The sequence below is a fragment of the Canis lupus genome, chromosome 4 (assembly GCF_003254725.2).
Source record: "Canis lupus dingo isolate Sandy chromosome 4, ASM325472v2, whole genome shotgun sequence".
Taxonomy (NCBI): Eukaryota; Metazoa; Chordata; class Mammalia; order Carnivora; family Canidae; genus Canis; species Canis lupus.
The window spans coordinates 34522184-34542672 of NC_064246.1; the positions used below are offsets into that span (position 1 = coordinate 34522184).

General features: G+C 64.7%; 1 protein-coding gene across 3 annotated transcripts in view; it reads right to left on the reverse strand.

The window, feature by feature from the left end:
* Window positions 1-19667, reverse strand: part of GRID1 (glutamate ionotropic receptor delta type subunit 1) — a 639650-nt gene extending 619983 nt beyond the window's left edge. For all 3 annotated transcript variants that reach the window (XM_025435395.3, XM_035715124.2, XM_035715125.2), the window contains exons 1-2: window positions 19512-19667; window positions 17391-17546 (exon numbers count right to left, since the gene is read on the reverse strand). In XM_025435395.3, the coding sequence (XP_025291180.1) occupies window positions 17391-17546; window positions 19512-19590 (235 nt within the window). In that variant the 5' untranslated portion in view covers window positions 19591-19667. The remainder of the gene's footprint in view (window positions 1-17390; window positions 17547-19511) is intronic.
* Window positions 19668-20489: the final 822 nt, after the last annotated feature.

Below are 20489 nucleotides of genomic sequence, written 5' to 3' on the forward strand. Positions count from 1 at the left end.
CACCTCCGGGAGCATCGCTGTTCCTGGGCAGAGTCACAGCACATGGAGCCCGGTGGCTCAGGTGCTCTTCTAGAGCCCAAGCAGGCAGCTGAAGAAGAAATCCGAGTCTGTCCACAGCCTGGTCCCCCATGATGACATCCCCACTGTGACAACTAGGGCTACTTGCCACCCACATCAGCTCCCTGCCTTCCCAGACACAGGCCAGCTACCCCCCGCCCCACACCCCCTAGGTGCCTAGAGCCCAGCGATGCTCCTTCCCCGCCCGGCTTCAGGGCCGACCTTCGTAATAGGTACTAAAGTGTGATGATTAAATGACAAACCTCATTTGCCGGGAGGCAACATGCAAAGTCATAACCAGGCCTGGCTCCACGGGAACGTGTCTACAAATTATTTCTGACAGTTGTTTTATTTCACGCGAGTGTGGCCCATTGATCTGTACACATTCTAGAAAGACCCTGTCGTACACCACGGCTGGCGGCCTGGCCCACTCCAGTGCACACCGCCTGACCAATCGGTGAACAGGGTGACCACAAGCCCAGCCACCGAGAACGTGTCCCCACGCCCCCCAGAGAGGCCCCCAGGGAGCCGGCCCACCCCCCCCAGCTGGGTGTGGGCAGGCCAGCACCGAGGCAGCCCCACAGTCGGGCAGGACCTGGGGGGGCCCCAGTTCTTGACCTGTGTGCCAAGGAGCCAGTGGCGAGGGCATGCCCCCAGGGCCGCTGTCCTGTAAGGGACAGCCAGGTCCCCACAGCTGGGCCCCAGCTGGACCAGCACAGAACCCCTGTGGGGTGGGGGGGGACACCAACCCACCTCTGGGACCCTCCCCCGAGCGGTAAGGGTAGCAGGTGCTGTCCTGAGCCAAGGGGAGCCCAGGTCAGCCCTCAAGACAGCGTGGTGAGGACAACACAGTCCCATGCTGGTGGCAACTGTGCCGCTTACCGCCTGGGTGACCCTGTCCCTTCGTCCTAACAGCCTCCCCTCTCCCCTTGCACCTGCTTCCCTCCGATTCCATGGAGAGTCGAAAAGGCGCGAGCACCTGGCCCCTCGGAAACATGCCACGCCCCCCGAAGCGCTGATTGGCTCACAGGCGGGCACGTGACTCGGGCTGAGCCGCCCCCAGCCCTGCTAGACCTGATTGGGTCGTGGATGGGCACATGACCCCCGGCCGGCCAATCACAGCCCTCCGAGCTGCCCCGCCCCCGAGCAGGTGGCGGGAACAGGTGTCCACCACCTGGCGCCTCTGCTAAGGCGGGCGAGCCACATCCCTATGCTCAGAAAGCCTGGCAGGGGGGAAAAATAAGGAAGTCAAACGGAGCGACACGGTCCACCCCAGAGATCCCACCATTCCTGAGCCCCTTTTGGCCCCTTTTGTACGTCCCCAGATTCAGGGCCGAGCCCCCCGCGGGCGCCCAGGAAATGAACAAAGGGGCGGACGTGCCCTTGTCCCGTCTCCGCTGCAGGGCTCTGAGCAACTCACAGGAACGTCCCCCCGCGGCAGCTCCGCAGTCACCTGTGCTCTCGAAGCCCTGCCCCGCCCCAGGGTGCCCAGAACCCCACCCAGGATCCGGGTGGCCTTTTCCGCAGGCGTTGATTGACCTTCTTCTACAGTGACCGAACCGCCCAGTACTCCTCCGAATCGACCCCACAGCTAATCCTCTAAATTTCTATGTATCGAATAAATCATTTAACAACAAAAAAAATCTGTATCTACAGGGTAAGGAACAAAGAGAGATTTCAAAGGCCATTAACTCACAGAGATGGTATGTTACTGGGAGAATATGGGCTGTGTAATTAAAAACAATTTAAATCCGATTATAAAAAGACAGTGGGCTTTCCTGTCTGCTACCAGCTCACTAATGGAAAGAAAACCAGTATCTTGAGGTCTTTTTTTTTTTGAATTACCGTAAAATGACGAATTAGAACGCGCACGCACCCACCCTCCACTGCTGCACATTCTGGATGAGATGTCGCGAAGGCCTCCTCGCCAGCAGCGTGAGCAGGGCACCTGCCATCGGAGCCCAGCGTCTGGGGAGGGAAACGCAGGACCGGGAGGAGCACGGCCCAGAGCTGCGATGAAGGACCCCAGTGGCGCCAAGCACCCGTCAGCTCACCTGCTGGCCAGGAAGGAGTCCAGCCGTCGGCCTTCCAAGCCCCACACGGGCTCAAGGCTCGGCGGGCGGGGAAGCGAGGCGTGACGGGCGCCTGCTGCGTGCCTGTGCTCTTCAGATGCAGCTCTGCGGGACACAGTGGACAAGTCTTCACGGTAGACAGGAGCGTCACCGTCTCACGTGCAAGGAAACAGAAGCCAGGAAACCTGAGCGAAGGTGCCAAGGCTCGCAGGCCGATGGGAAGCGCCGCAGGAACTCAAGCCCAACCGGGTTACAGTCCAGTGTCAAAGGCCGTTCTGGAACCTGCCATCATCCTTCCCCCTCCTCCCTGACCGTGTCCATCAGAACTGGCCAAGGGCTGTCGTGTGCCCCCCACTAGGCCGGAGGCTGCGGGAGGAACGGGGACACTGGCGGGAAATGATTGCAGGAAAGTCTCTGACCTGACACCTGACATTTCACCACGAGGTCATCCTAAAAAGTCTGACCAAATCTGAGTATCCAGACGATGCTGGTGGCCCAGGTCACGTCCCCTGCAGCCCCGCCCCCCGGCACTGCATGAGGCGCCCACAGGAGCCCAGCCAGCCAGGCTGCTGCACAGACCTGGGGACGGATGCCCTTGGACCACGCTGACCACTGGGGGGCTGGCCACTGGATAAACACTCCCCTCCGCCTTCCCCCGGGCAGGGAGGTGACCCAAGAGCTAGTCTCCGTGGCTCCCTGGACGGTCCCGATGGGGAGGACCGCAGCTGCCCATGGCGGTGACCAGCTCTCCCTCCTTCCCTGGTCCACACCGCCCATCCCCTCAGGTCCACTGCCCAGGACGCTGCCATGCGTCTGCCCATCTTGGGCTCTGCTTGGGTCCTGGGCAGGGGGGCCTCAGGCTGACTCCGTGAAATGCAGGGACTCTCGTCACCTACAGTAGTGTCATCAAGCAAGGCCCAGCTTGGGTTGCAGCTACCTCACCTACCAGCAGGAATCTGGGGCTCTGGGCCCCGCTCCCCCAGCCCAGAAGGGGCCAGGCGGTGTATTCCCAGAAGAGCCTAGCACCCTCCTGTCCTCCCCACGGGTGTCCAGGCAGCGGTGGGCATGGAAACAGGAACCGGGCTATGGGGCAGGGCCACACCGTGCCGCGACCCTGAAATCTCCAATAATGGCCAGGTCTGTATGCGGGATCCTCAAGGACAGGCTCCCATCCTCAGTCCCTGGGACCAGAGCACATACAGGCAGGGGGCACAGGGAGCGGACTGTCCCCTCGTGCTCCCCGACCCCCTCCATCTCTCCCCCCGGCTCAGCTGGACGTAGGAGTGTGGCTCTGGGCCCCAAGGTCTACAGCCTACACTCCCGGCCTGCCCTGCGGGCTCAGTCCCCAAACCTGGGCCACTTCCAGGACCACAGAGGAAGCTCTGAGACCCCCCACAGACCCCACCGCACCATCAAGACCCTCCTCCACGCTGTGCATCACCCTGCTCAGCTCACTGATCCCACTCTTCCTCACCTCCAAGCCACCCCTCGGAATGCGGGCCTCCCCTTCCTCACGTGACCAGCCCCCTGCTCCCTACTCAGACCTGGCCCGGGAGTCACTGCTTCCAGAAAGCCTCCCGTGATTGCCCCCAAGGCCAGGCCAGGTTGGACAGCACAGCAGTCTCCCGGGCTGGCTTCACTCTCCGGCAGCCCGGATCACGTCGTAAACCCAGGTCCGCGGCTGCAGCAGGCAGGATGGCACAGCCTCTCCCTCGGCGGGGCGGGCCCCCGCACCTCCTAAGGGGCCTCGTGGGTCTTCCTTGACCCCACCACCTGCTTCCTCCAGCTGAGTTAATCACTCAGCTGTCACTGAGTGCAGCAAACTGTAATCCACTAGGTACCGCCCGGCCTCACCTCCGCCCCGGCCTGTATCTGGAGGGCAGTGGGGCACAGGCCTGCTCCCGGGTCCAGCCTCCAGGGCCCTGACCACTGAGGCAGGGGTCACCCTCCCCACACAGCCAGCCGCCTAACGAGACCGTCGGGGGCCCCTGGGGATCGGGCAGGGCCAGGGCCATGCCTCACGGTGCAGAGGGTCTTGTTCCCTCGGTCATCCAGAGCGGGGCAGAGGTGAGCCTGGAGGCCACAGGAGCCCTGGCCGGGAGGACCCCCCAGCTCCTAGTATTGCGGCGGCGGCCCCACATCGGGGGCAACGGCCCCACTGGGCAGAAGCATGAGCAGAGCCAGGGCGGGGATGGGGCGAGGCCGGGTCCCTGGCCGCCAGCCCGGGCGCCCTCCCTCCAGGAGGCAGCTCCCAGGGGTGGCCTCCAATGGGCCATCTGGAGAAGGGAGCGGGAGCCCAGGCCACGGGTGACGTGGGGATAGAACAGACTAGCCAGGGAGGCGATTCTGCATCTAGGGCCAAGGCCCAGCTTGCGGCTACATGAACAGCAGGGGTCGAGGGTATCCGGCCAAGATGGGTCCCCTGCTCCCATCTGCAGGGAAGGGTGTTCATATCACACCCAGCGGGAGGGACAGGACCGCAGTCACCCCAGGAGCTGCACGAGCCCAGGGAGCAGCGAGCGCCACCTCCTGGGAATGAGGCACTGCCTCCCGGCAGGATGGGGAAGCCCAGGTCTCACCAGGCCCATGGGGGCCTCGCGACCCTGGGGAGGAGGGGGCTCAAGGCCCAGCCACGCTTGCTGCCCTCCCACCCCGCCGCACTGACCCCAGGCTGGCCCCCACTCACGCCACGGCCCAAATCCCGCCCCCAGCTCAGATGGCTGTGTCCTACGTGTCAACACACCTGACCCACGGCCTCCCTCCTCCTCCCTCGGGCCAGCACGGGAGGACCCCCAGGACCCCCGGCCTCCTCTCCCCCCTGCCCACCGTGGGCATAGCCCAGGGCTCCGACCCCGGCTCCTGCCCCTCTAAGTCCCACCTGCCCCAGAGAGGATTCCAGGCAGCGCGGTCTGGGGTCTCCCAGAGGCTCCGTGTGGGGAGCCCCTGGGGCAGCAGGCTGCTGAGGGCCGGCATCCATCGTCCTCTTGGGCTGCACCGCCACACCCGCTCTACCCCTTTCACTCCTGGCACAGGGGCTGGGGCAGCCACAGGCCGGGCCAGGCAGGACACCCACTCCATGGGCACAGGACGGACCCCGGGAGGGGCCGACCCCCAGGCCAGACCGATGAGCAGCCATCCAGGGACTCTTGTGAGCCTCTTGTTAGCCTCTCCCCACGGGCAGGATGGGGGCGCTGGGCTGGTGAGGCATCGGGTGGGCAGCCCAGGAAGGAAGCCCACCCAGCACTGGGGGAGCAACACGGATACAGACATGGAAGCAGAGTCCCAGGATACCACAGAGCTCCTGGATCCAGCCACGCCTGAAGCTACATGACCTCTGGGTGGGTAAATATCCCCGTTTTGCTGAGGCCAGCACTGGGGCTCCTAACGCCCACACGATGAACGTGGCTAATACGAAGGGTGGCTTCAGACCCCAGCAGGCTTTCCTGACAGGAGGTTAGGGAACTCGGCTTAGAATTCCCACAAATGTGTGAGGGCAACAACTTCTAGGCCAAGAGAGGCAGGAACTCTCCACAGCCCCCCGGGGGCACCCGGGCTCAGCCACCCTGCCACAGTCCCACCAGGACCCCGAGCACACCCCTAGCAGGCCCCCAGACAGGCTCCCCCAGGACGGGGCTCCCTGGGGAGGCAACCCCTGGGCCCACCCACCCCTGGGGTCTCAGCCAGCCTGCAGGCGCATGTCCGTGAGCTCAGCAGGGCGCACGTGTATGCACTCCCGCAGGTGTCTGCGGCCCACACGTGTGATACCAGAGGGACGGACACGGCAGGACAGGACTCCAGCCCCACATATGCCAGGAACCCCGCAGGCAGCGCTGCCAGGCGGCGGCACGACGCAACAGGGGTCACAGGACAGGAGGCCCAGGCCAGGGGAGCAGAGCAGCCAGGGAGGCCTCCTGAAGAACCTGCCCAGCTGGGACTGCAAGCTGACGCGGAGACCGAGGCCCGAGGCAGGGGGGAGAGCCGGCCTTCTCTGCTGGTATGGCGGGGCTCCAGGGCATGGGGAGGCTCCAAGGGGGACAGGGAGGCACCAGGGGGCACGGGGAGGCTCCAGGGGGCACAGGGAGGCTCCAGGGGGCACAGGGAGGTACCAGGGGTGGGGAGGCTCCAGGGGGACGGGGAGGCACCAGGGGGCATGGGGAGGCTCCAGGACAGGGCAGGCCTGTGGTCCCCGTGCAGCCGCATGTCACCGTCCAGAAGGTCCCCAGGCGCTCACCAGTCCTGACCAGCCCCGCGCACCTGCTGTCCTGCCCCCAATGAAGTTCAGGTTCTGGGCAGGAGCTCCACAGCCTGGCCCAGCAGACCCCCCCTGCCTCTGCTGTCTCATTCTCGAATAAATAAATCTTTTTAAAAAATAATAATAACAACACACGGGTTCTGGCTCAGCCCCCACACCCTGCCAGCCACGGGCCTCACAGCCGGCACCTGCAGCCCAGTCTCCACCTCCCGCCTCCAGTCCCCTGCGCAGCCCCCTCCACCTCCTCGCCCCTGTGCACACCCTCACCCCTGCCCCAGCAGTTCGGGTCAGGAAAGGCCTTCTCCTGACACGGCCTCTGGCTCTGGCCAGTGAGTGCAAGAACCCTTCCTGGTGACTGGGCCCCCTGCACCGCACCCTTGGACACCCCGTAGAAGCGCCCGCGGCCACGGAGAGGCTGTGCCATGGGCCCCCCCTTCTCCTGGCAGGAGGAAGCCGAGCAGAGGAGATGCGTTGGCACAAGTGGGCTGGGGGCTGCTATAGACGCGACAAGCGTCAAGGCTGAAGGCAGGGCTGTGAGCTCGCAGGGGTGTCGGAGGGCAGGGCCCCTGGGCCCCCATCCCGTCGGCCACCCAGGGAGCCTTGCCGAGCACCCACGAGCAGGGCCAGGCACCGGGCTTGGCCCCGGCTGACGCTCCCCTGCCCCCACAGAGCTGACGACGCTCGGGAAGACAGACACCTCCAGGTGCAGGTGGGAAGCCCGCGAAGAAGGCCTGGATCGGGGATGGCGGTGCCCAAGGGGCCTCCCAGGACCCTGAGACCTGAGGCCACCGAAAGGAGCAGACAGAGCCCGTCATTCAAACACCTTCCGGATGCCAGACACAAACATGTGCAAAGGCCCCGGGGCAGGGGCAGGCGTCCCCGTTGGAGAGACGGGAGGAAAGCCACCACGGCTGAAGCGGAGAGGCCGAGGGGAGCGCAAAAGGGAGGCAGCCGGGGCCCGCTCTTGCCGGGGTCCTGGGAGCCGCACCTCTGGCGAGGGTCTGGAGCCCCCGAGGGTTCCAGCCAGAGGGGGAGATGACAGCATTGGTTGTTTTCCAGTGGCTCGGGTGCCGCCTGGACAGCGGCGTGCGGGCGCGGAGGGCTGGGTGCAGGCTGAGGCGGGGGCATAGGCGGGGAGCATGCAGGGGCCGGGCGCGGGGCCAGGAGCAGGAGACAGCCAGTTCTCCGGCCTTGCATCTGATGCCACCATGAGGGCCCCACCCTCAAGATCTCATCTTAACCTGACCATCTCCCAAAACCCTATTCCAGAACCCGCCACACCGGGGGTGAAGTCTCCGCTGCACGAATCTCCGGGTGCCCGCGCAGCCCTGCCCCTCCGCACCTCCCCTGGCCTCGGCCGTGCCTGCCCTCCTCCGGCTCCAGACACCAGAACCCGGTGACACCTGCCGACCCTCATGGCCGGGACCCCGGGGGGCTGCTCCTCACCCCACTGCCATGACACCAAGGGGCCACGTGGCAGCCACCCACAGCCTCCTCCTGACCAACCACAACAAGCGCCCACTGGGGTGACGTCCAGGGTCCCAGGAACAGGACCACGTACCCACCCAGGGCTCCCCCCGAGGACGGAGGGAAAATGGTGCTTATTGACCGCTTCCCACGCACGTCCCTGCCTTGGAACTAAGGATATAATAAGGCACGAGACCAAGTCATCCCTTCCCACGGCCCACCGCCTCCAGGGGATGTCACCAAACACAGGAGCACAGGAGAGGCCCTGAGCCACCCAAGCCAAGGCTCCCGCTGGGGGCTCAGGGACAGGGACAAACGTACCCACAGGCTGGCAGCCTGCAGGCCTCAGGGGCGGCCCACGGGCTCATTGGGACCCCAAGAGCCCCAGGGAGGGGCGGGCGATGGCAGGCACCCTGGGAGCCAACAGGGGCTGAGGGGCAGCAGCATCAGGCGTCCGCAGGCCTGGCAAGGACAGAAGGCCACCAAACCTAGCTCAGAGCTCGGTCGGGTCACCCCGCTGGGGCGCCAGCCCCCCGAAAGGACACGGTCAAGGCAGACCCGGGGAGCCCAGGCCGGGGCCTAGGAGACGGCCCTCCCTGTCTTGCCCGCACCCAGACCACAGAACACAAGAAAGCCCCCGGCCCCAGGCCAGGAGCAGAGGCAGGGGCCGGCTGCAGGGCCCGCGTCCCTGCCCCAATGAGGGGCAGCACCCAGGGGGCCCAGAGACCAGGGGGTGTCATGTACCCTCACCACGGTGCCAGGACACAGGAAAAGCAAAGGCCACCCGCGCACCCTACGTGCCCGCCCGCGCTTAAGTACCCCGTGCAAGGCTGAGCGCTCCTGCTGGGCCACCGTGGGGCTGGGCCTGTCATAGCCCCTCCCTGCTGGCGAGACCCCTCCACACCCGTCTGCACAACGCCAGGCAGCCCCACTCCACAGGTGTGCAACTGAGGCTCCGATGGGGGCAAGTGACCTTTCAAGACCCAGCTAGGGAGTCACAGAGCCGGGATCTGAACTGGGACCGGCCTGACCCCTGTCCGCCCACATGGAGCAGGCGGCCGGGCCAGGCAGGCTGCAGGCCAAGGAGCAGAGCTGCCGCGCGACAGTGACAGCGTGGGACGGCGGTCTGCAGAGCCCTGAGCCCTGGCCCACGGAGATGGCCCCAGCGAGCTCCATGGGAGCCGAGAGGTCTGCGTGCGTCCTCCGGGGCCGCCCGCGAGGGCCACCCCAGCTCCACGCTGCCCAAGCGCTGCCGGGGCCTGGGGAGCCCACCCCACCCAGGCCGGAACCAGGAGGGGGCTGGTTCCCCGTGGGACCACGCGGGGACCGCGCCTCTGTTCGGCCCTTGGCGGGGCAGTACGGGGCCTCTCCCGCCTGACCGTCCAGCTGGCCTCCCCGCCATCAACCCCGCCGCCTGCTGAGGAGGCACCTGCCCAGGGTCGGGCGGCACAGCAGGGCTGAGAACCCGGGTCCGCAGTGGAAGCACGAGGCCCCCATGCCCACCGTGGCCCCAGGGCATCTCGTCCACTCCCGCGTGGGGAGCAGGAGGGCCAGGCTGGGCAGCGGCGGGGAGCAGGCCGGGCAGGCAGCAGCGCACCTGGGGGTCCGCCACCCCTGTCTGGGGCCAGGGAAAGACTGATGTGAGGACGCGGACGCATGGACAGCAGCAGCCAGGGCCACGTGCCCCAGGGCTGCCGGGAGGGGCTGCAGCCCGCGCTGAAGACCACCCTGGGGCCCAGCAGGCAGTCCTGGCGCCACCCCCGGGAGCCCGCCTCGCCCACAGCTTGGACCCAGAGACAAGCCGGAGAGGGCCGTCTCGCCACCGCCCACTACCCGGCCCACGCCTCGGCCCGGAACCGAGCATCGCGGCTCCCCGCCCCCATCCATGTCCACTGGCCAGAAATGCGGTTGTTCATAGGTGGGAAGGAAGGTCTCAGAACCCAGCCGATGGGACCCTGGACATGGCCCCAGATGCCTCCCTGGGCCCCAGGCCTGTCAGGATGCCCGGCCCACGGCAGCCGTGCCCTTGGCCCGAGCCCAGGGCTGGAGCCGGCCAGAGCTGCCCCCGGGGGAGGACGCGGGCAGGGGGGCCTGGGCAGAGGGCAAAGGGGCGGTCGGCTGCATGGGGCCCCTGGGGTGGGCCCGGCAACGAGCAGGCCTGCTCGCCCATCTTGCCCCGGCCACTCAGGAGGCAGCGACCCAAGTCCTCTGAGGCTGTGCCCGTCCCATCCGCGGCTCACAGACGACAAGATGGGCACACACGAGACTGGCTCTCTTTTGAGAGTCTGGGGGGGACGGGAACCCAGGCTTCCTGGCCACCCCCGCTCACCCCACATGCCGAAGCCCGAGCTTTCCAGAGCAGGCGACAGCTGAGTGCATGGGCAAAGGGGAAGCCACAGGAGCCGCGGCTTTGGCCCCACCAGGACCCAATACCCAAAGCTGTCTGGGGTGTTTTGTGTCTTTGTTGTTGTTTTACGGAGCCACCAAGGAAACACGAGGACTTTTCCGTCACTCAGCAAACCTCTCTAGTTGTCCCTCCTTCCGGGCACACGGTAGGTCTGGGCTTCCTAGACCCCCAGTGGAACCACATGACTCGCTTTGTCCACCAGGCTGTAAAGCAGAAGTGACCGGCGTCCCCTCCAGCCTGAGAACCACCCCCCAGGGCCCCTTTCCATGTGGCACAGCAACTGGCAATATTCAAGCCGAGCGGCCACGACGAGCCCAACTCCACAGCGACCAGGGCTGGACACGCAGCACGAGCAGGAGACACGTTTTTGTTACGTTAAAGCCACTGAAGCATCGGGATTGTCTGTCACGACAACGTCGCTCGGTCTTCCTAGCTGATACGAGGGAACCGCAGAACACCCAGTGGGCAGGGGCCTGGGCAGCCGAGCCTCAGAAGAGTCACATTCAGGGACCCACCTGGGTCATAAGGGCTTCGGGGGGAAGCAATACAGGCTACGCGATCCAGGTGTTTAGGCGGAAGCAGCACGGCCAAGTTGAGAAGGAGGAAGGGACAAAGCCGGGGACCTCACAACTACAAGAATGCGGGGAAAGTCTCTCCGCCATTACAGGCTACAGCTCTGGGTGCCCGCTGTCCTCTGCAAGACACCTGGAGACCCAGCCCACGGCTCCAGGCGGGAAGGCCGGGACAGCTCCTGTGTCTCCAGGGGAGGTGACTGCCACAGCTTGGAGGCAGCAGGAGGACACGCGTGTCACCCGGACCCACATGGCTCCAACCCGCTCGCCTGGCATCAGGTGCCCATCTATTCGCTGCCAGTTACGTCCAACCACCCAATCTGGGGGCAGGAAGGGTGAGGCCACAGCAACGGGGATGCTAAGGGGAAGCCCCCAGAACCCAAACCACAAGGATGTGGGTAGGCAGGAGCGGGGTCTCCGAAGTGAGCATTTGTGGACCCCAGAGTGAAGGAGAATGCTGAAGCCACAGGCTGGTGAGTGGTCAGGGGGACTAGATGGTTCCCTGCCCCAGCCGCCTCTAGTGACCACCTGCCGCCACCTGCAGCCACAGCCATTGTCCCGCACAAGAACGCGCCTGGGGCCGAGAAGAGCCCATGGCCTCTGCACAGGCACCGCCTTGGACCCCAGGTGGGCCCAGGCATGACGTGAGGGAGGCGGGAGGGCCTGAGAACGTGCCCGGACAGGAAGGGGGTACAGGCCTGCGTGGCGGCACACACTGGGGCCTCACCGTCCGGCTCTGGGGAAAGCAGGTTTCCCTGGGACTTCCTCAGGCACAAGCAGCTTCCAGGCCCAGGAAGGATGTCACTACGTCACCAGAGAGCTCGAGTAAGGCCACAGGCCCGCAGCAGGCCATCTCCAGGGCAAGGTGGCCCATGTGGAAACGTGGCCACAGGCCCACGTGACTCCAGCAGGGCTGGAGAGCAGGTCGCCGTGCAGAAGGAAGGGAAGGGGGACGACGCACCCTGGCGACAACGGGCACCGCCGGCTCTGCCAGCGTGGTCGCGGGACGGTGGCCGCAAAGACGCCCACATCCTGATCCCCGCCACGGGGATACGCTGGGCTTCATGTCGGAGAATCAAGGCTGCTCATCGGCCAACTTTAGGGCAGGGAGGGCATCCTGGATGGTCCAGGCGGGCCCAGGGAAGTCACAGGGTGCTGGCGAGGAGGAGGAAGAAGGGTGGGGGCCGAGGGACACCTGCGAGAAGGGCCCTGCCCACCCTTGCAGGTGGGAGCCGAGGAAGGGGCGCGGGGCTGAGGGGGTAGGCGGCCGCTGGAAGCTGGAAAGGCAAGAAAACGGACACCCTCCTAGAGCCTCCGGAAGGAACTCACGCGGCCGGCATCCGGATTTTAGCCCAACGAGACCTCCATCCATCAGGCCTCGGACCTCAGAACCGTGACAAGGAATCTCTGCTTTTAACCAGCTAACCGAGTGGCAAAGCTTGTCTCAGCACCCGGGGAAGATCAATACAGCCGAGTGGACGGGAGGATGGCGTGGGCCTCGGGGCACCATTACGACATCACTAACGTCACGCCAGGGAGGCCAGGGTCCCCGGGGCACTGACCGAGTAGGCTCCCCCCGAGAGAAGCGGGTCTGCCAGCAGGTCTGCGAGGACTTGGCCTCACTGGCTGTGCCCCCCTGAACAGAAGCCAAGGAAGATGCCAGGGGCATCAAAGCTCAGAGAGGGACACCTAGCAGAGTGTCCAGGCAGCAGCAGGCCCGGGAGGGGCAGGCTGACCACAGGAGGGACCAACACAAAGTGGCCAAGACCGTCAGGCGGACATCGGCAACCTCACCGGGCTTCACTCCCATTTTATCCTCATCTTATTTCTTGGTGTCATTGTTTTATTCTACGAACACCAAAGCTATACTTGGGTAATCTTTGACCCTGTCTCCCTAAAACACTTCTGTGCTTATTGTCATTAAAAGGAAGAGTGCAGGGCAGCCCGGGTGGCGCAGCGGTTTAGCACCGCCTGCAGCCCAGGGCGTGACCCCGGGGTCCCAGGATCCAGTCCCGTGTAGGGCTCCCCGCAGGGAGCCTGCTTCTCCCTCTGCCTTGCCTCTGCCTCTCCCCCTATGTCTCTCATGAATAAATAAATAAAATCTTTAAAAAAAAAAAAAAAAAGGAAGAGTGCCTCGCGTACATTTCTCCTTCCTTCCTCTTCCCTAAATTGTTCTCCTTCCTATGAGGGATACATGTCTACTATGTAACCAATAACCCAGGCCCTTTACTTCCAGAAGGTAATGCCGCGGACGGAGAACGCTCCTGCTCAGCCACTTCTTCGATGCATCTACGCGCTCATATAATCTTCTTGGCAAACGGTTTAAGACAATATGAAATTTTTTTGACACACGAGTGTTTCTTCTCGCACCCAGAAGGCAAATTTTCACTGACTGTTAAGACGGACTTTGCCAGCTCCATCCAAGACACGTTTTAAACATTGTTGCGGTGTTACCGCTTGCTAACTTCAAATCCTCATCAAACTCATATTTTTATTAAACGGGACCCATTCTCTCACATCAACTGACCAAGTGTCTCAAAAGGCAGTTTGTTGGGAGCTTGTACAGAAATCAGACCGAATGGGCAGCCCGGGGGGCTCAGCGGTTGAGCGCCGCCTTCGGCCCAGAGAGTGATCCTGGGTCCTGGGACCGAGTCCCACGTCAGGCTCCCCGCATGGAGCCTGCTTCTCCCTCTGCCTGTGTCTCTGCCTCTCTCTGTGTGTCTCTCATGAATAAATAAATAAAACCTTAAAAAAAAAAATCAGACCAAAGAAACTGCAGGTGTAAATCTCAGGACCAACAAAGCAGATTCTCTTGTTCTCTTCGGTAATACTTAAGCATATCTCAGCATGGAAATGATTCTATTTTTTTAAAAAAAATACATTGTCTTGAATATCGTAAAATATATGCAGCCGCTAAAAGTAGTGTTTACACGTACTTTACAGCGATTTCAGAAAAACCCAGTAAGATGTTAAATGAAAAAAAAAAAAAAAAAAACAGGCTATCCGGTGACACAGAACAGGAGCTCTCAACACTTACAAAATACAGGGAGTGAAAAAAGACTAGAAGGAACTAACTGGTAAAATTCTGAAGCATTCTGTTCTGCTTCATGATGCTCTTCTGTACTTTCCATATTTTATATAAAGAGCGTGCATAGCCTTTTCCTTTTCTCCATTCTTTAATTGATTCATGCTCACTGTAGCGATGCATTTCTTTTATAATCGGGGGGGGGGGCGTTTAGCAAAATGCTGAAAATGAAAAGGTCAGCGAGAGTCTGCTCTCAAGGAATTCAGCAGCTTAAGAAGTGGTGCAGCTGGAAATATCAACAGCCTCAAGAGAAGCCGAGATGGATTCACAGTTGGGTCAAGGGACAGAGAGGGAATTCGTGTTTACTGAACACCTTTCACAGGCGATCTGCAGACGATTTATACATGTCTCATCTCATTTAATCCTCACGATGATCCCAGGAGCCAGATACTATGGTTGGTTCCTTTTAACAGATACGTGAACAGAAGCTCAAGGCGGGGCCGGGCCACCCCCCAGGATCATACTACCAATGAGGCAAGAGGAATTTTAACCCAGTTTCTGGGGCTCCGGCAACCAAGCTTTTGTCCCTGCACGGCGCTGCCACTCCGGCCAAATGGAGGCAGCATTACCTCAATCCAAAGCCCGCTGGGGGGATCCACTGGGAGCCTGTCCAGTCCACAATGGACACAGAGCCCCGGTGTGCCTTTGCCCTCCGTCAGCGTCCACCCTCCACCCAGAAGTCCTTTCCTCTGCCACCCAAACCATGTCTACCACCCACAGCCTGCGGCAATGACTGTCCAGGTCCAGGAGACAGAGAAGGTGCCCACCAAGCAGGACCAGGCCACAAGATGGACAGCATCCCGGAGCGCAGAAGGAGGGACCTGCGGAGAGCTGAGGGCCTCCCCAGCTGAGCGCCAAGCTGGGGAAAAGTAGCCGCTGAGCACGGCTTTGCACTCCCTGAGCCCTCGAGGGGCTGCGTGCTCCCATCCCTTGTAGATACCCAAGGGCTGTGCAAGGTCATGGGTTTCTGCCAACACGGCTAGTCAGAGGAAAGCGCATGCCAGCCTTAACCAGCACGCACTCTATGGGCAGCAGGCAGCCCAGCAACACCTGGCCAGTATCCTTCTACCTGGATGGCTTCAGATGTCCCTCGGTCATCAGAATCCAGCTCCATACCTCTGGATAGATACGTACCCTCCCTCTCACACCCCCTGAGGCTGTCAACCTGCCATCCCTGGAGCCTGAAACATCTTTCCAATCATAAAAATAGAGATCCGGAAAAGCAAGGTGTCAACCGCAAACGGGCCCTCAGAGGAGCCCTGTGTCTCCAGGACAAAGGTACACTGGGGTTTGAAGGCTGAATGGCCCGTAAGTGTGTTTTGCTTGGTTTGCACTGTGTTGCTTAAATTGCTTGATTAGTTGACAACCGTTAGAAATCAGATTTTACAAAAAGGTTCAGATTTGGGGCTCCTCTCAGGAAAAAAAAAAAAAAAAAGTTCATCTACAACCCTAGGATTTTCATTCCCAAATGGTAAAATCATCTAAAGCCGTGTAACAGCTGCTCCTTTTAACAGTGATGACCTCTCCAGACCCCGCACTCCAGGCCCTGCAGAGTCCAGCTGCCCGGTTCGCCTATGTGTGTTACCTGCCTGAGACTGTAACCCTGGGCAAGAGCATTATCTTCACTCCCTGGGGACCTGCTGATGGGGTGGGGGGAGGACGGCGGGGGTTGGGCATCATCCAGAAGCAAAATGAACGAGCTTGGAGTACTCCACACGGCAGAGGGAAGTCAAAGGAAGCAAGGAATGTCAACAGGGAATGAGGAGGAGCCAAAACAGCATGTGGGAAACACAGGCAAGATCTCCACCGAGCTGGGAGCCCCTGGGAGCACAGAAATGCATATGTCCACCTGTGTCCTCAACTCTGAAGCACAAAAACTGACTGTCCACAGAGAAAAACATATCAAAACAGTGTCAAAGGAAGCAGGAGGCAGTGTAAAAACTGTGGCATGTAACTGAGGAAGTCCATCACCCCCGATCCCCACCCCAATTAGGGTCATTCTGCCTAAGGAGGGCTCACTCGCCCTGGCTGGAGCCCCCAGCAAACACTTGCAAGGAGATGCAAGGGGGGCACACAGAAGAGAAGTCCCGGGGTTGAGGGGGGGACAGGGACTGCTGGTAGGCTACTCAGACACCAAAGGACACAGATCCTCCCTCCCATACCTCAGTGGACATCAGCCAATGGAGATCTCCTGAGGCTGGAAGCAGCAGACCCCACAATAGGCACCGCTGGCCTCATCCCACTCACGGCTGCTCCAAAAACACTCAGACCCACAGGTCTGTACCCCCATCTCAAGACCTCCTTAGGCCTGCAGGGCTCACAGCTAGGTGAGCCTTCCCCTCCTCTGCACCCAACAACAGAGACTCCCGCAGACCTCCTTCTAGCACAAAGTTCTCCCCAGCACCAGCTGTGACCTTCTGGACACGGACTGCCCTACCCTTGCAGGTGCCCAGAAGCCCAGCAGCCAGCATATGACCCCAGGCAGCAGAAGGATGCGACACGGAGAATGGGGCTGGGGATGGGGAGCTGGCCTAGAACCCTGAGCTAGCCCCCCTCCTCCCTACACCCACTGTCCTGCCGGTCCTCCTGAGAGGAATCCCAAGTCCTGTGCCACCAGCTGCGTCCCCCATCTCCACCCTCCCAGGTCAGGGCCTGAGTCAACCTAGGGATTTGGGGAGCAAGGCCAAGAGGGAAAGGCAGCAGGTGCCAGGAGTGGAAAGCGCCACAGGCCCTTGACCGGGAGGGTGGCTGGCACCGGGCAGGAAACACTCGGGTCCCAGAGCCCGGCCTCGAGCCTGGTCACAGCGAGAGAAGGAGAAGGGGACGACAGAGGGTGCCACAGAGGGTGCCGCTGTGGCGACCGCGGCCCGCACACCTGTCGCCCCGCCAGGGGTTGGACCCGAGGCAGAGGCTGCAGCCCGGCGGCACAGCGGCAGGACCAGGATTCCCGAAGCCGCCCGGCCCAGCTGCGCTCCTTTCCTGGTCAAACAGCGCCCACCTCTGGCCCAGGCGACAGCGCCTCCGCCCGCGGCAGGGACGGCGAGACCGAGAGCGGCTCCTCCAAAGCGGGAGGAGGAGCAGGGCCAGGAGCCCGGAGGGGCCGCGGGGCACGACACACCGCGCCCCGGGGTGGTGCTCCAGGCTCGGGGACGGCGGGCTCCAGCTCCGGGCGCTCCCCACTCACACACCAAGCCCGCGGCCCCTGGAGGTCGGGGTGCACGACGCAGGTACCCCGCTCGCAGGCACGCCCACCCGCAAACAGGCAACAAAGACGGGCCTGCGCCACACACGCCTGCGCGGGCAGCACGGGGCGCCCTCGCACCCACACGCTCAGCGCCACGCGCCCCGCAGGGGGCCCCGCTCACCACCACTTGGTGGGGTGGGTCGGATGACGCGCACCCTGCCCCGGCGCACCGGGGGCTCCCCGCGGCTGAGCGGGTCGCCACCCCCTGTGTGTCCCCGCCACCTGGGGCCTCACCTTCCTGCACCGCCTGGAACGGGTTGTTGGCCTCGATGACCTTGATGGAGTAGGTGATCTTCTCGCTCTGCAGGATGTCATCGTTGAGGCTCAGGTCGGACACGGCCAGCTGGAACACCCTGTCGTCCTTGGCCGCGTTCTCCTCGAAGATGGCACCTGCGGGAGAGGAGGGGTTACCACTCAGCCCAAGGAGGGACTCTCCCTCCCCACCCCCCCAGCCCGCCTTGGCCCTCAGGTCGCGCTGCCAGCAGGTTAGCTGGTTGTCAGGTGGGAATTTCAGGCTGGGGCTGCAGCTCGCCTCAGCCGACCACAGCGGGAGTGCAGCCCCCACACAGCACACATGTGCACGCGGTTGACATGAGTTACACATGCACACCGCACATGCTGCCACCAGGTCACACACGTGTCTTGCAACCAAGCCACCTCATGTCCCAGCCGTGCCCCACACGACGGACTGAGCCAAGCCGGGGTGGCCTCGGGCAGCACCCAAATGCCCTGATACGGCCCTGTGAATCCCACAGCAGGAGCCAGAAAGTTCCCCTGCAGGGCAATGTCCCCGGCCCCGAACCCACGATGGAATGACTTCCTTCTGCCCTGAAATCCCCCTTCGAGAGAAGCTGAGCAAGCAGGTCCACAGTGAGTTCGCTGCGCCTGGGGGCTTGTTTGCGCAGGGGCCTTGGATGACCAGCAGGTCGCTCCCAGCCTGGCTCCGGGGGCTCCACCTCCTGCTCTCCATCCCTCCCCGCCTCTCCTTCCTGCGTGTATGTGGGAGGACAGGAGACTGTACCCTAGACCCCTCGCCTTTGGACCTGGTGGGGCTGAGGAGCTCCTATGGCACAGCTCTTGAAAGGGCCTTCTAGAACCACGAACATCTCCAGGGCAGCCTCCCGCTGGCCCTTTACGCGCTTAGCACCGCCTCGGTGGCGACTCTGCGCTTCCAGGGGAGATCGTCCCATTCGCCAGAGCCCAGCCCTGCAGCCTGGGCAACTCAGGAGTCTTTCCCCACCCTCGCCGGGGCGCCAGGGTCCCCAGGGTCCCAGGGTGGGCCCGCTGATCCCCCTGAGCTGGGGGCTGGTTGGGAGGAGGGAGGCCCGGGTTCCACGTTACACCCAGAGCCGCAATGCTGACCGCCAGATCCGACCCCCCTCCCCGGAGTGGGAAGCGGGTTCGGTGCTGGGCCCTGGGGTGGGGGGGGCGGTGCGATGCAGCTCACGAAGCTCAAGCCCGGTCCTAGTGCCTCACCACCCCTCCCCCCAAGTTCCCCCCTTCCCCTCCCGTCTGTCCCATCATCCCTGCCTCCTCACACCTCCCAGCCCCCAGTTTCTCTGTGCTCGCTGGTCTTTCCTAACTTCCGGAAAGGCGACTGCAGAGGGGCTCCCCCAGAGCAGCCGCCCTCGGCACCCCCCCTCCGGCCCAACTTCCTGGGATTCCCCCCCTGTTGCCACCGACTCCCACGCGCTCCCCCGCGCCCCCTCCGCCTCGCCCCACCTCCTCCCTGTTCCCTCCCTCCCTCCATCCCTTCCCGCTCGGCGCGCACAGTCCTCCCCACCCCCCGCCGCCCACGCTCCCCCCCCACCGCCGCCGCCACCTGGACCGGGACCGGGACCGGGACCGGGACCGGGGCCGCGGGAAACTCCGGGACCGTCCGGGCTCGGGCTGCGGCGGCCACGGCAGGTGCACAGACGCCCACACAGCCCCCGAGGTGCGCGCACACACGCGCACACACGCGCACACACACGCGCGCGGGGAGGCAGGCGGGCGCCGTGTCCACTCTAACAGGCTGACGGTCGTGCGCGCCCGGCACGGCTCCGAGGGCAGCGGCCGGACACCCGCGGCGACACCCGCCCGCCCGCCCGCCCGCCCGCGCCCGGTCCGGCCGGGCCTCGGGGATGCCGCCCCGCCAACTTGGCGCGCCCGGGGCCGTGCCCGCCGCCGCCCCCCGCCGCCCCAGCCCGAGCCCGGGCGCGGGTGTGGACGCGCGGCCCCCGGCGCCGGAGGAGGCCGCAGGGGCCGGAGCCCCGGGGGCGCGGGGCGCGCGGGGCGCGGGGGGCGCGGGGGGGCGCGGGGCCCGCCGACCGCCAAGTTGGGACGCCGCGCCCCCCGCCCCCCGCCCGCGCTCACCGATGTGGATGATGGAGTCGGCCCGCACCGACACGCACTGGCAGATCCAGGGGAGAAGCCACAGCGTCAGCGCTTCCATGTCCCCCGGGCGCGCGGCTCCTGCGCCCGGGCCGGGGCGAGGCCGAGGGCGGCGCGGCGGGAGGCGCCGGCCCGGGTGCAGCGCGAGCCCGCGGGGTCCTCCGCGCCCAGCCCCGCGCCCGCCCGCCGCCGCCGGCCCCGCTCCCCTGCGCTCCCCTGCGCTCCCCTGCGCTCGGCTCCCGCTCCCCTGCGCTCCCCTGCGCGGCGGCTGCGGCGGCGGGCGGCCCGGGCCCAGGCCGGGAGGCGGGGGCGGCTCGGGGCTCCGGAGGCTCCGGAGGCGGCGGCGGCGGCGGCGGCGGCGGGCGGCTCCGGGCTCGCGGCGCGTCTGAGCCCCGGCGAGGAGCGAGCTGCGGAGGACGCCCCCTCCCCTCCCCCGCCCCTCGGCGCCGCTCCCCCTCCCCTCCGCCCGCCGCTCCCCGCCCTCCTCCCGGCCACGTGACTGCGGAGCCTCGGCCCCGCCGCGCGCGCTCGGCGGCCGGCGGCTCGCAGGGGGCGCCCGGGGCTCGGCGCTCCGGGCCGGGGGCGGGGGGGCCCCGGGGCGCGGGGGCGGGGGCCGGGGCGCTGCCCTCGGGGCGCGGGCCGGGGGCCCCCAAGGCGGCGGCGCGGGGACCCCGGGCGGCTCGCACCCCCGCGCGGCGCGGCGCGGACCTCGGCCGCCCATCCCCCGCCCGCGGGCCGCGGCTCCCGGAGTCGGGCCGGAGGCTCGGGCTCTGAAGCCTAATTCATGGCCGGAAACCGGCGCAGCCGTGGCCGCGGCGCCTGGACGTGAGGAGCCTCCCAAGCGCCCGGAGCCTCCCGCGCGGGCCCGGGCGCAGCGCCCGCTGCCGGGGCCGAGCCTGCCCGCGCCCCCGCCGCCCCCGGCCCCGCCGGCCCCGCTCCGCGCCGCAGACTCCGGGGGTC